Here is a 13,014-nt window from a genome sequence, read left to right on the forward strand (position 1 = left end):
GTGTTTTTATTTAACTCTTTATGTACTGCTTTCTTAATGAGGGTATCTGGCTGACACCTGTTCATTACTAAACCTTGGGCTTGGCATTACATATTATATATATTCACTTATATTTGTTTTCTGTGTGTAAACATTATAAATTTGAACATGGTATGTAATGCTATTACGGTCTTCAATGGAGAATGAAAAAGAAGAGGTTGAACAAGGAAACGACATCACAATTCTTTTGTTTGTTTTTAAAATAATATATCTTTATTTAGCTCTACGGATTTACAAAACCGCAACAAAAACACATAAGCAACGCGAGGATTTTCCACTGCGTTTCCTGCCAAGAGATGCAGAAACCGCCCAAAAATGTCTGCAAGCAAATCCGCAACGTGTGCACATAGCCTTACGGGTTTGGTACGGACTGTATTTGATGAGCCGCCTGCAATCCGGAGGATGTTTGCCTTTATTTTGTGAGTTTTGAAAATATAGACTTTTACGTTGCACTATAGGTCCCTGCCTCTTTACCGCACTGTGTGAACACAGCTGCATCACAGTTGCCTATGACAGACAACCTTCCATACCCGTGTAGGGAATTCTGCATTTCAGCAGAAGATATGGTTGTCTACTAAGACCCCCTTTCATACTAATATAGGGACTGCTGCATTTCTGGAGATATGGTCGCCTACTACAGACGACCTTCCATACTAGTCGGGGATTCCTGTCTCCTCATACTGAGGGACGACGCACCAGCGCTAGTCACAAATGTTTTCCTCACAGAGAGCTCCCGCCCAAAGAGCAAGAAGCCAGGCGGCTGTAGGCGGCCAGTAACCCAATGTATCCTGGAGCCTAGTTCACCAAAAGAGAAAGTAAAGACAGGGGGCGCTGTGCCTGCAAAAGTACATGGCATGCGTCTAGGTGCATAGGAGAAGGAAATGGTGGAGGCAGAGCTGCCTAGTGATTACATGCCAGCCCCGGCGGCCGCGCATTGATGGGTTAAACACTGTTTGGCCCAGGAGGATGGATTACGAGTTTAAGAGCAAGCTGTCTGCCGAGCGGGAGCGGGTGGAGGATCTCTTTGAATATGAAGGTTGCAAAGTGGGTCGTGGAACCTATGGGCATGTTTACAAAGCCAAGAGGAAAGATGGGTGAGTGGCACGGGTTGGAGGGAGGGCAGAGGGGCGTGTGCCCGCTCTCACTGGCTACCTCATCAGTGCCGGAGTAATAGCGCGGCAGTGTGCACAGCGCCCTTTGTGTGTGCGGGGACATGTACAGAGATGGGACGGCGGCTGTCAGTTATTGATGGGGATGCTGCGCTCGTGTGCTGCGCTGCTGGTAGCGCCCTCCTCCTCTGCACACGCCCGGGATGCTGCTGCTGGGGGAGGGGGGAGAGCAGGCTCCAACTGTTTATGTTGGGGTAAGCCAGCCTTGTGCCCGCCTCCTGCTGGGAGCCGCCCTCTCCCATGTGTTGTGGTGGTCACAGACGGAACAAGTTAGAGGAAATGTTTCCAAGCTCATGTCACCCATTCTTCAGGGTTAGGAAGGGAAGAGCTGAGCTCTACAGAGTGTGCAGGAGAGGCGACCCTGGGGTCACAGCCGAGGACATTGCAGGTCGCACGCGGCTGCACTACGTCGTGTCGTGCAACTTGTCTGCTAGAAAATCTGCAGATAAGCCGCATGTGTCTTGCATTGAAGTCTATGGCACGTGAGCTGAGTACGACTTGCGACCAGCGACAAAAAGTCCGACACGTTTAGAAACCTTTGCGATTTTGAGGCACAGGCGCCAAAGGTTGCAATGTCACACCATAGGACGTCATCAGATGTGGCAGCGCTGCGATTTTAGTGTTGTGCAGACCTAGCCTAAAGCTACAAATAGGAAACTTTGGATATACATTGCGTTTTTATATGGCACAGATCCGGATACGGAACCTGTCAGCAGGATTTTGTTCCCCAACTAATGACATGTAAAGGCGCTCTAGGCTATGCGCCCACGTTGCAGAAATGCTGTATTTCCGCAACTCCCTGCCGCGGGTAAAACGCATGCAGAATTCGCATGCGTTTCCCGCAAAACACAAGTGATTTGAAGCATGGCTTGGAAAAGTGATTGACAGGTTGGTCACACTAATCAAGCATAGTGCTTGACAAGTGTGACCAACTTTTTACTATTGATGCTGCCTATGCCCTGGGTACCATCCGCACATGAAGCGCTCACTTCACACATGGTGGGCATAGCCACTTGCATAAAGTGAGCGTTTCAATGCAATCCTATGGTAGTGGAATCGCCGCGATTCCGCAGAAATAATGGACATGCTTGCGGATTTTACCGCTATGCGATTCCGCAGCGGTAAAATCCACAGCATGGGCACAGCAACTGCGGAATCCCATAGGATTGCATGGGACTGCGTTTTTTTAAGCGTTTCCGCAGCGGCAAAAGCGCAATGTGGGCACACAGCCTTAAGGGTAGGAGCATTTGTCCATGTATTCGATTCTAACGGATGAGGAGAAGATGGGAGAAAAAAAATTTATCTCCATTCTGTGAGTCTGCATAGATTACACTGCACTCAGATGTCACTCGGGTGCAGTCTGTTGTTTTCCATGCACTGCTTGACTTGCATAACCAAGTGCTTTCTAAATATTGGATCAAACAGACATTTTTTCCTTGGACAGACTCTGTCCAAGCAAAATATCAGACGTGTGCACGACGCCATAGAATAAAATTGATTTGAGTGCGATCTGGTGTTTTGCCAGATTGCGCTCAGACCGACAATCCAGTCGTGTGCACAAGCCATTAGACTGATTAATGTCGGCACTGGTGGTCCCGGGGCTGTGATGCGGTGGAATGATGCGTGACGCCAGGCACCCAATCAGTGCTGGCGTCACTGTCTCCACCTTTGGTCATGCTGAACATGAAGAAGAAGTCAGGGAGCAGCCACAGGGAGAGTGGGTGCCGGCACAGGAGGTGAGTATAGACCGTGTTTAAGAAGGGGTTGTCTTAGTAGTGGACAACCCCTTTAACTTTCTTGCAGAAATTAATTTTCCTGTTTTACAGAAATCCATAGTTGAAACTGAATGATAATGAGTTGCAAGTGTAGTGGGGTGGGCACTGCACAAACAGCTCTCCTGCCCCCTCTCCTAAACTTCCAACCCACTGGCTGCCTCCTTTTTATGACTGACAGGTTACTAAATCATGAGTGACCAGTCAGTCAGACTGGAAGCTGGCAGACACTACATTCCCCACCACCATACCTCTCGAATATACCGTATTTTTCGCACCATAAGACGCACTTTTTTCCCCAAATATTTGGGAGGAAAATGGTGGTTGCATCTTATGGTGTGAACGCAGGCTTACCGGGGGGTTGGGGCAGCAGAACTGGTGGCGGCGGCAGAGTTTTGGCGATGCCGCTGCAGTGTGGAGTGCACCTGAGCAGGGTCCCTTCCTCAGGATGCCAGCTGCAGAAATGTGTCCACACTGCTGTCTGGTGTCCATGGTGAGTGCATAACCAGTTTCCCTGCGGTCATCTTCCTGAAGCCGCGGGCCACGCGTGCGCAGATTGAGATCTCGGCAATCGGCTTCAGGAAAATGGCAGCCGAGATGTCCAATCTCGCAGCCTCCGGCAACATTTTATGAAGCCTCGGCGTCCCACGGCTTCAGGAAGTTGGCCGCAGGGAAACCGGTGATGCGCTCGCCGTGGACACATTCCTGCCGCCAGCATCCTGAGGAAGGGACCCTGCTCCGGTGCGCTGCCTCACCGCCGACACCAGACCCGTAGTATCGCACCCCGGGACTGCAGCATTGCCCCACTTCTGCCGCCGCTGGCTTCCTGAGGAATGGACGATGACTCCTGTGACCCCACTGTACCACCACCGGCCCTCAGGAAAGATACCTTAAATTCGGACAAAAAGACGGACCCCCCATCTCATGAAAACCTTTTTTCTGCTGTTTTCCACCTCAGAATTTGGGGTATGTCTTATGGTCCGGGTCTTATGGTCTGAAAAATATGGTATGTTCTCCTCATGAGCATCTATGCCTCTTTTAATGCATCCCATTATTTTATTTGCCTTTGCAGCAGCTGCCTGACACTGGCCACTAAATGTGAGTTTGTTGACCACCCATACACCCAGGTCTTTTTCAGTGACCGTTTTGCCCAGTGTTTTACAATTAAGCACATAATTATACATCTTGTTCGTTCTACCCAAGTGCATGACCTTACATTTATCCCTATTAAAGCTCATTTGCCATTTATCAGCCCAAGCTTCTAGTTTACATAAATCCCCCTGTAATATAAAATTGTCCTCCTTTGTATTGATTACCCTGCAGAGTTTAGTGTCATCTGCAATATTGAAATTCTACTATCTATGCCCCCTACACAAGGTCATTAATAAACATGTTAAAAAGAAGTGGGCCCAACATCAACCAACCCCTGCGGTACCCCACTGCTAACTGCGACCCAGTCCGAGTGTGCTCCATTAATAACCACCCTTTGTTTCCTATCCCTGAGCCGCTCTTAACCCACTTACACATATTTTCTCCTATCCTCCAAGTGGGGGGTTTCCACTGTTTAGGCCAGGGGTGGGAAACCTTTTTCCAGCCAGGGGCCATTTGGAAATTTCTACCATCATTCGGGGGCCACACAAAAATGATCACCTTGAAAATTACCCCGGTATATTTAGTTAAACAATTACGGTAACTCACCCTTAATGTGACGGCTGGAGCTACTTCTCTTTGGTGCAGCTGTGATGTTAGGTGATACTGACCATATTGCTTGTCACAGCTGCTTTTCCAGGTTTGTGTTGGCCAGGAGAGCAGTCAACTTTTTGTCCTAATAAGTTTTGTAAATCCTATAGATCACATAGGAGACGCTGGGACTACTGTATATACATCACGTAGGAGACGCTGAGATAGCTGTATAAGCATAACATAGGAGACACTGCGACTGCTTTCTATACATTACATAGGAGACGCTGGGACTGCTGTCTATACATCACATAGAGGACACTGGGACTGCTGTATATACATCACACAATAGACACTGGGACTGCTGTATATACATGCCATAGAAGAAGCTGGGACTGCTGTATATACATCACATACGAGACGCTGGGACTGCTTTACACAGGAGACTCTAGGGTCATATAAATTACAGGAGGGGCTGGGGGGCATAGACATCACAGGATATGCTGGGACATATTCATCAACGGGGAGGCTGGAGTAGACATCACTGAGGGGCTATATACATCACTAGGAAGCACAGACAGCACTGTGGGTATATATGTCAATGGGGGGAATATACTGGTGTGGTCACGTACATCAGTGGAGGCTATATACACCACTGGGGGCCATATACATCAAGGTGTGGGGGATATACAGTACTTCTGGGGTAAATGCAGCACTGGAGAATATGCATATCACTTGGGGGCACATACAGCCCTGGTGGGGATATGCAGTACTGGGGGTGGCACGAAGATCCCAGGGGAGGCACAAAGATCACGGGGGGGCACATAGCTGGAGAGCACAGAGATCACCGGGTGGTGGCGCGGAGATCACAGGAGGGCACATAGCTGGGAAGCACAGAGATCACATGGGAGCACAAATATCACAGGGGGTACATAGCAGGAGAACACGGGGATCACGGGAGCCACAGAGATCACATGGGTGCACATAGCTGAGGGGAACAGAGATCATAGAGGGGGCATATAGCTGGGCGGCAGAGAGATCACAGGGGCGCACATAGCTGGGAGGCACAGCAATCACAGGGGACATATAGATATGGGGCACAGAGATCACAGGGGGATATATAGCTGGGGCCACAGAGATCACGTGGGGTAGATGGCTGGGCCACAGATCACATGGGGGCATATAGTTGGGGGGTGCAAAGATCACATGGGGGCACAGATCATATTGGGGCACAGAGATCATAGGGGGGGCTGCGGGCACAGAGATCGCTCTGGACTCTCTGGCAGCATCTCCTCTTCTGCGACAGGAGGACGGGAGAGCATTGGGCACTAACCTCAATGACATCATCATTCGTGTGCAGGCAGCGTTCTGTAATGAACGTTGAGTACTTTGCACTTGGGGGTTAAATGGCTGGCAGGATATGGCTGCTGCCTGAGCATTGCTGACTCCGGGGACCTGCTCGTGGGCCGCATGAAAAGTCACCACGGGCCGCATGCTGGCCGGAGATTCCCCACCTCTGGTTCAGGCATATCGGGGGCTTTGCAAACGGGACATGGCGTCTGCTATCTATTCCAGCCAATGTAGTGCTGCAAAAGTCAAATGGTGCTTCTTTTATTCCGAGCCCTGCCTTCCAAACTGTAGTTTTCCACCACATACAGTTGTGGCCAAAAGTATTGACACCCCTGCAATTCTGTCAGATAATACTCAGTTTCTTCCTGAAAATGATTGCAAACACAAATTCTTTGTTATTATTATCTTCATTTAATTTGTCTTAAATGAAAAAACACAAAAAGAATTGTCCTAAAGCCAAATTGGATATAATTCCACACCAAACATAAAAAAGAGGGTGGACAAAAGTATTGGCACTGTTCGAAAAATCATGTGATGCTTCTCTAATTTGTGTAATTAACAGCACCTGTAACTTACCTCTGGCACCTAACAGATGTTGGCAATAACTAAATCACACTTGCAGCCAGTTGACATGGATTAAAGTTGACTCAACCTCTGTCCTGTGTCCTTGTGTGTACCACATCAAGCATGGAGAAATGAAAGAAGACCAAAGAACTGTCTGAGGACTTGAGAAACCAAATTGTGACGAAGCATGAGCAATCTCAAGGCTGCAAGCCCATCTCCAAAGACCTGAATGTTCCTGTGTCTACCATGCGCAGTGTCATCAAGAAGTTTAAAGCCCATGGCACTGTGGCTAACCTCCCTAGATGTGGATGAAAAGAAAAATTGACAAGAGATTTCAATGCAAGATTGTGCGGATGTTGGACAAAGAACCTCGACTAATATCCAAACAAGATTAAGCTGTCCTGCAGTTCCAGGGTACACCAGTGTCAACCCGTACTGTCCGTCGGCATCTGAATAAAAAGGGGCTGTATGGTAGGAGACCCAGGAAGACCCCACTTCTTACCCCGAGACATAAAAAAGCCAGGCTGGAGTTTGCCAAAACTTACCTGAAAAAGCCTAAAACGTTTTGGAAGAATGTTCTCTGATCAGATGAGACAAAAGTAGAGCTTTTTGGGCAAAGGCATCAACATAGAGTTTGCAGGAGAAAAAAAGAGGCATTCAAAGAAAAGAACACGGTCCCTACAGTCAAACATGGTGGAGGTTCCCTGATGTTTTGGGGTTGCTTTGCTGCCTCTGTCACTAGACTGCTTGACCGTGTGCATGGCATTATGAAGTCTGAAGACTACCAACAAATTTTGCAGCATAATGTAGGGACCAGTGTGAGAAAGCTGGGTCTCCCTCAGAGGTCATGGGTCTTCCAGCAGGACAATGACCCAAAACACACTTCAAAAAGCACTAGAAAATGGTTTGAGAGAAAGCACTGGAGACTTCTAAGGTGGCCAGCAATGAGTTCAGACCTGAATCCCATAGAACACCTGTGGAGAGATCTAAAAATGGCAGTTTGGATAAGGCACCCTTCAAATATCAGGGACCTGGAGCAGTTTGCCAAAGAAGAATGGTCTAAAATTCCAGCAGAGCATTGTAAGAAACTCATTGATGGTTACCGGAAGCGGTTGGTCGCAGTTATGTTGGCTAAAGGTTGTGCAACCAAGTATTAGGCTGAGGGTGCCAATACTTTTGTCTGGTCCATTTTTGGAATTTTGTGTGAAATGATCAATGTTTTGCTTTTTGCTTCATACTCTTTTGTGTTTTTTCATTTAAGACAAATTAAATGAAGATAATAATACCAAAGAATTTGTGTTTGCAATCATTTTCAGGAAGAAACTGAGTATTATCTGACAGAATTGCAGGGGTGTCAATACTTTTGGCCACAACTGTATGGGGTAACGGTGTACTCTGGAGAAATTTGTTTTGTGCCTCCTCTCTTCTTGTGATGCCGTTCTCCTTCTGTGCTTTGTGTGGATGATGCAGTGTCCCTGGCATAGTTTTCTGCCTGGTCAGGGCAGAGAAGTACACTTGTGCAGGAGCGCAATGCCGGGGACACTGTGTGGATGACACAGGACGCATCATCCACACGAAGCACAGAAGGAGGACAGCATCTCAAGAAAAAAGGAAATATCGGACCAAGATCAGCAACGCTCCTCGAACCGGAACATACAGTAGAGGAGTATAATAAAATGTGTTTTTCTTGTCTTGCCCGCTGGATTGAGGGCATTTAAGGCATATTAACCCCTTCACCCCCAAGGGTGGTTTGCACGTTCATGACCGGGCCAATTTTTACAATTCTGACCACTGTAGATTTATGAGGCCATAACTCTGGAACGCTTCCATGGATCCCGGTGAATCTGACATTGTTTTCTCGTGACATATTGTACTTCATGTTAGTGGTAAAATTTCATTCAAATAACTTGCGTTTATTTGTGAGAAAAACGGAAATTTGGCGAAAATTTCGCAATTTTCCAACTTTAAATTTTTTTGCCCTTAAATCACAGAGATACAGCACACAAAAAACTTGATAACTAACATTTCCCACATGTTTACTTTACATCAGCACAATTTTGGAACCAACATTTTTTTTTTGTTAGGAAGTTATAAGGGTTAAAAGTTGACCAGCGATTTCTCATTTTTACAACACCATTTTATTTTTAGGACCACATCACATTTGAGGTCACTTTGAGGGGTCTATATGATAGAAAATACCCAAAAGTGACACCATTCTAAAAACTGCACCCCTTAAGGTGCTCAAAACCACATTCAAGAAGTTTATTAACCCTTTAGGTGCGTCACAGGAATTTTTTTGAATATTTAAAAAAAAAATGAACATCTAACTTTTTTTCACAAAAAAAATACTTCAGGTTCAATTTTTTTTTATTTTACCAAGGGTAACAGGAGAAATTGGACTGCAAAAGTTATTGTGCAATTTGTCCTGAGTACGCTGATACCTGATATGTGTGGGGGAACGACTGTTTCGGTGCATGGCAGAGCTCAGAATAGAAGGAGCGCCGTTTGACTTTTTCAATGCAAAATTGGCTGGAATTCAGATCGGACGCCATGTCACGTTTGGAGAGTCCCTGATGTACCTAAACAGTGGAAACCCCCTACAAGTGACCCCATTTTGGAAACTAGACCCCCCAAGGAACTTATCTAGATATGTGGTGAGAACTTTGAACCCACAAGGGCTTTACAGAAGTTTATAACGTACAGCGGTACAATTAAAAAATCATATTTTTTCCACAAAAATGATCTTTTCACCCCAATTTTTATTTTCCCAAGGGTAACAGGACCCTAAAAGTTATTGTGCAATTTGTCCTGAGTACGCTGATACCCCACATGTGGGGGTAAACCACTATTTGGGCACATGGCAGAGCTCGGAAGGGAAGCAATGCCATTTGACGTTTTTGGCTGGAATTGAGATCGGACACCATGTCGCGATTGGAAAACCCCTGATGTACCAAAACAGTGGAAACCCCCGACAAATGACACCATTTTGTAAACTAGACCCCTCAAGGAACTTATCTAGATGTGTGGTGAGCACCCTGAACCCCCCAGTGCTTCACAGAAGTTCATAACGCCCGGGCGTGAAAATAAACATGATCAATTAGTCGCCAATTTTTTTTATTTTCCCAAGGGTAACAGGAGAAATTCAACCCCAAAAGTTGTTGTCCAATTGGTCCTGAGTACGCTGACGTCCCATATGTGGGAGAAAACTACTGTATCGACACACGTCAGGGCTCGGAAGGGAAGTAGTGACGTTTTGGAATGCAGACTTTGATGGAATGGTCTGCGGGTGTCATTTTGCCTTTGGAGAGCCCCTAATGTACCTAAACAGTGGAAACCCCCACAAATGACCCCATTTTGGAAACGAGACCCCCTAAGGAACTTATCTAGATGTGTGGTGAGCACTTTGAACCCCCAAGGGCTTCACAGAAGTTTATAATGCCCGGGCATGAAAATAAAAAATTCGTATTTTTTCCACAAACATGATCAATTAGTCGCCAATTTTTTTATTTTCCCAAGGGTAACAGGAGAAATTGAACCCCAAAAGTTGTTGTCCAATTTGTCATGAGTACGCTGACACCCCATATGTGGGAGAAAACTACCGTATGGACACACGTCGGGGCTCAGAAGGGAAGCAGTGACATTTTGGAATGCAGACTTTGATGGAATGGTCTGCGGGTGTCATGTGTGTTTGGAGAGCCCCTGATGTACCTAAACTATTGAAACTCCCAACAAGTGACCCCATTTTCAACACTAGGCCCCCCACGGAACTTATCTAGATGTGTGGTGAGCACTTTGAACCCCCAAGTGCTTCACAGAAGTTTATAACGCTCGGGCGTGAAAATAAAAAAATCATTTTTTTCCACAAAAATGATATTTTTGCCCCCAATTTTTTATTTTCCTAAGGGTAACAGGAGAAATTGGACCCCAAAAATTGTTTTGCAATTTGACCTGAGTAGGCTGATACCCTACATGTGGGGGTAAAACACTGTTTGGGCGCATGGCAGAGCTTGGAAGGAAAGGAGCACCATTTGACTTTTTCAACTCAGAATTGGCTGGAATTGAGATCAGACGCCATGTTGCATTTGGAGAGCCCCTGATGTGCCCAAACAGTGGAAACCCCCAATTCTAACTCCAACCCGAACCCCAACACACCCCTAACCCTTACCCTAGCCGTATCCCTTACCCTAGCCCTAGCCCTAACCCTAGCCCTTACCCTAACCCTAATGGAAAAATGGAAATAAATACATTTTTTTTATTTTATTATTTTTTCCCTAACTAAGGGGGTGATAACGGGGGGGTTTGATTTACTATTTATGGCGGTTTTTATATTTGGCGGCTGTCACACGCTAAAAGACGCTTTTTATTGTAAAAATAGTTTTTGCATCACCACATATTGGGAGCTCTAATTTTTCCGTATTTTGACCCACCGAGTCATGTGAGGTCATGTTCTTTGCGGGACGAGTTACCGTTTTCATTGGTACCATTTTCGGGCACGTGACATTTTTTGATCGCTTTTTATTCCGATTTTTGGGACGCAGAATGAACAAAAACCAGCGTTTCATGAATTTCTTTTGGAGGGTGCGTTTACACCGTTCCGCGTGCGGTAAAATTGATAAAGCGGTTTTCTTCTTCGGGTCAGTACAGATACAGCGATATCTCATTTAGATCGTTTTTTATGTTTTGTCGGTTTTATGCAATGAAAACTATTTTATATAAAAAATAATTATTTTTGCATCGCTTTATTCAGCGAGCTATAACTTTTTTTATTTTTTTGCGGATGATGCTGTGTGGCGGCTCGTTTTTTGCGGGACAAGATGACGCTTTCAGCAGTACCATGGATATTTATATGCGTCTTTTTGATCGCGCGTTATTACACTTTTTGTTTGGCGGTATGATAATAAATCATTATTTTTTGCTTCGTTTTTTATTTTTTAAGGGGTTCGCTAAAGGGGTTAACTAATGGGACAGTTTTATCGGGCGGGTCGTTACGGACGCGGCGATACCTAATGTGTGTACTTTTATTGTTTTTTTTTTTTTATTTCTAAAAAATGGATTTATTTGGGGGAATATTTTTTTTTTTTTTTTTTTTTCTTTATTAAATAGTCCCAGGTGGGACATTACTGTCCTGTGACAGATCGCTGATCTGTCACATCACAGATCACTGTGACAGATCAGCAATCTGTCACAGGCACTGCAGAAGGCTTCCTCATGCCTGCGCTTTGCAGGCACTGAGGAAGCCAGCTTCCTGCAGGCCCCCGAAGGCCCCCGTCGCCATCTTGGATTCGGGGGCCTGCAGGAAAGGAGCCCCCGGCAGCAGCGCTGCACATTGCGCTGCCGTGGGGGACTCAGGGAAGCACGGAGGGAGCCCCCTCCCTGCCGATGCTTCCCTTTAACCTCCGGTACACCGCGATCATGTTTGATTGCGGTGTGCAAGGGGTTAACGTGTCGGGGGCGGTCCGTGACTGCCCCTGACACATTGTGCCGGGTGTCAGCTGTGATAATCAGCTGACACCCGGCCGCGATCAGCGGCGCTCACCACGTGGGCGCCGCTGATCGCGGTAGACGTACTATCCCGTCCATGGGCATAGGGGCCCGGGTCCCATGGACGGGATAGTACGTCGGATGTCAGGAAGGGGTTAAAATGCTCTATATCAGGGCTGAATGAGCCTTACCTCATGGAACAAATCTGGTGACAGGTTCCTTTTTTAATTCTTTTGTGTAACATAATAGCCTGAGTTGATTGAAAATTGTTTAATTTGCTGATACTTTTTAGGTATCATAGCAGATGTAATTTTATCAGGTCAACATGGAAAATCCCTTGCAGCTACTTCTTCAATTTAGCTAACTTATATCTTGTATTGCAGAATTCTTGTTGGACTATATTGGAATGTATTGTACTAGCCAGGTTGTTTTTATAATGACTTCTAAGGCTATGTGCACACGTTGCGGATTCCGCTGCGGATTTTTCCGCGCGGAAACGCAGGTAAAGTGACCTGCGGTTTTGCCCTGCGGTTTCACACCTCTACTATGGTAAAGGTATGAAACCGCTGCGGAATCCGCACAAACAATTGACATGCTGCGGTTTGTAAACCGCAGCAAAACCGCGCGGAAAAATCCGCACCGTCAGCACAGCGTTTTTGAAACCCCATAGGGTTTCATTGTACTGTACATGGTCAGCGGAACTGCTGCGTTTCCGCAGGGCCAAAACCGCTGCGGAAACGCAGCAGAATCCGCAGCGTGTGCACACAGCCTAAGAAAGTCATGGTTTCGATATTTATCTGTTTAAAGAGACAAGCACTTATTAATGGGGTACAAGGATTCCGGAGGAAAATAAACGCCTGGACATGCACCGCCCTGTCATACTTATCCCTGCATCCCCTACTAGTCTGACGTGAGGGTGTCATATGAGCTGCAGCCAATCAGTGGCGTTCATTTCTTCC

The 13,014-nt window shown here is 46.4% G+C and overlaps 1 protein-coding gene across 1 annotated transcript in view; it reads left to right on the forward strand.

The window, feature by feature from the left end:
- The first annotated feature begins 835 nt into the window (after positions 1 to 835).
- CDK19 (cyclin dependent kinase 19) overlaps positions 836 to 13,014 on the forward strand; it is a 394,114-nt gene continuing 381,935 nt past the window's right edge. Inside the window, exon 1 of the mRNA XM_073576006.1 lies at positions 836 to 1,133. Coding sequence (XP_073432107.1) covers positions 1,006 to 1,133 — 128 coding nt within the window. The 5' untranslated portion in view covers positions 836 to 1,005. The remainder of the gene's footprint in view (positions 1,134 to 13,014) is intronic.

Source organism: Dendrobates tinctorius, unplaced genomic scaffold (assembly GCF_039654945.1).
Source record: "Dendrobates tinctorius isolate UK_male_01 unplaced genomic scaffold, ASM3965494v1 ptg000046l, whole genome shotgun sequence".
Classification (NCBI taxonomy): domain Eukaryota; kingdom Metazoa; phylum Chordata; class Amphibia; order Anura; family Dendrobatidae; genus Dendrobates; species Dendrobates tinctorius.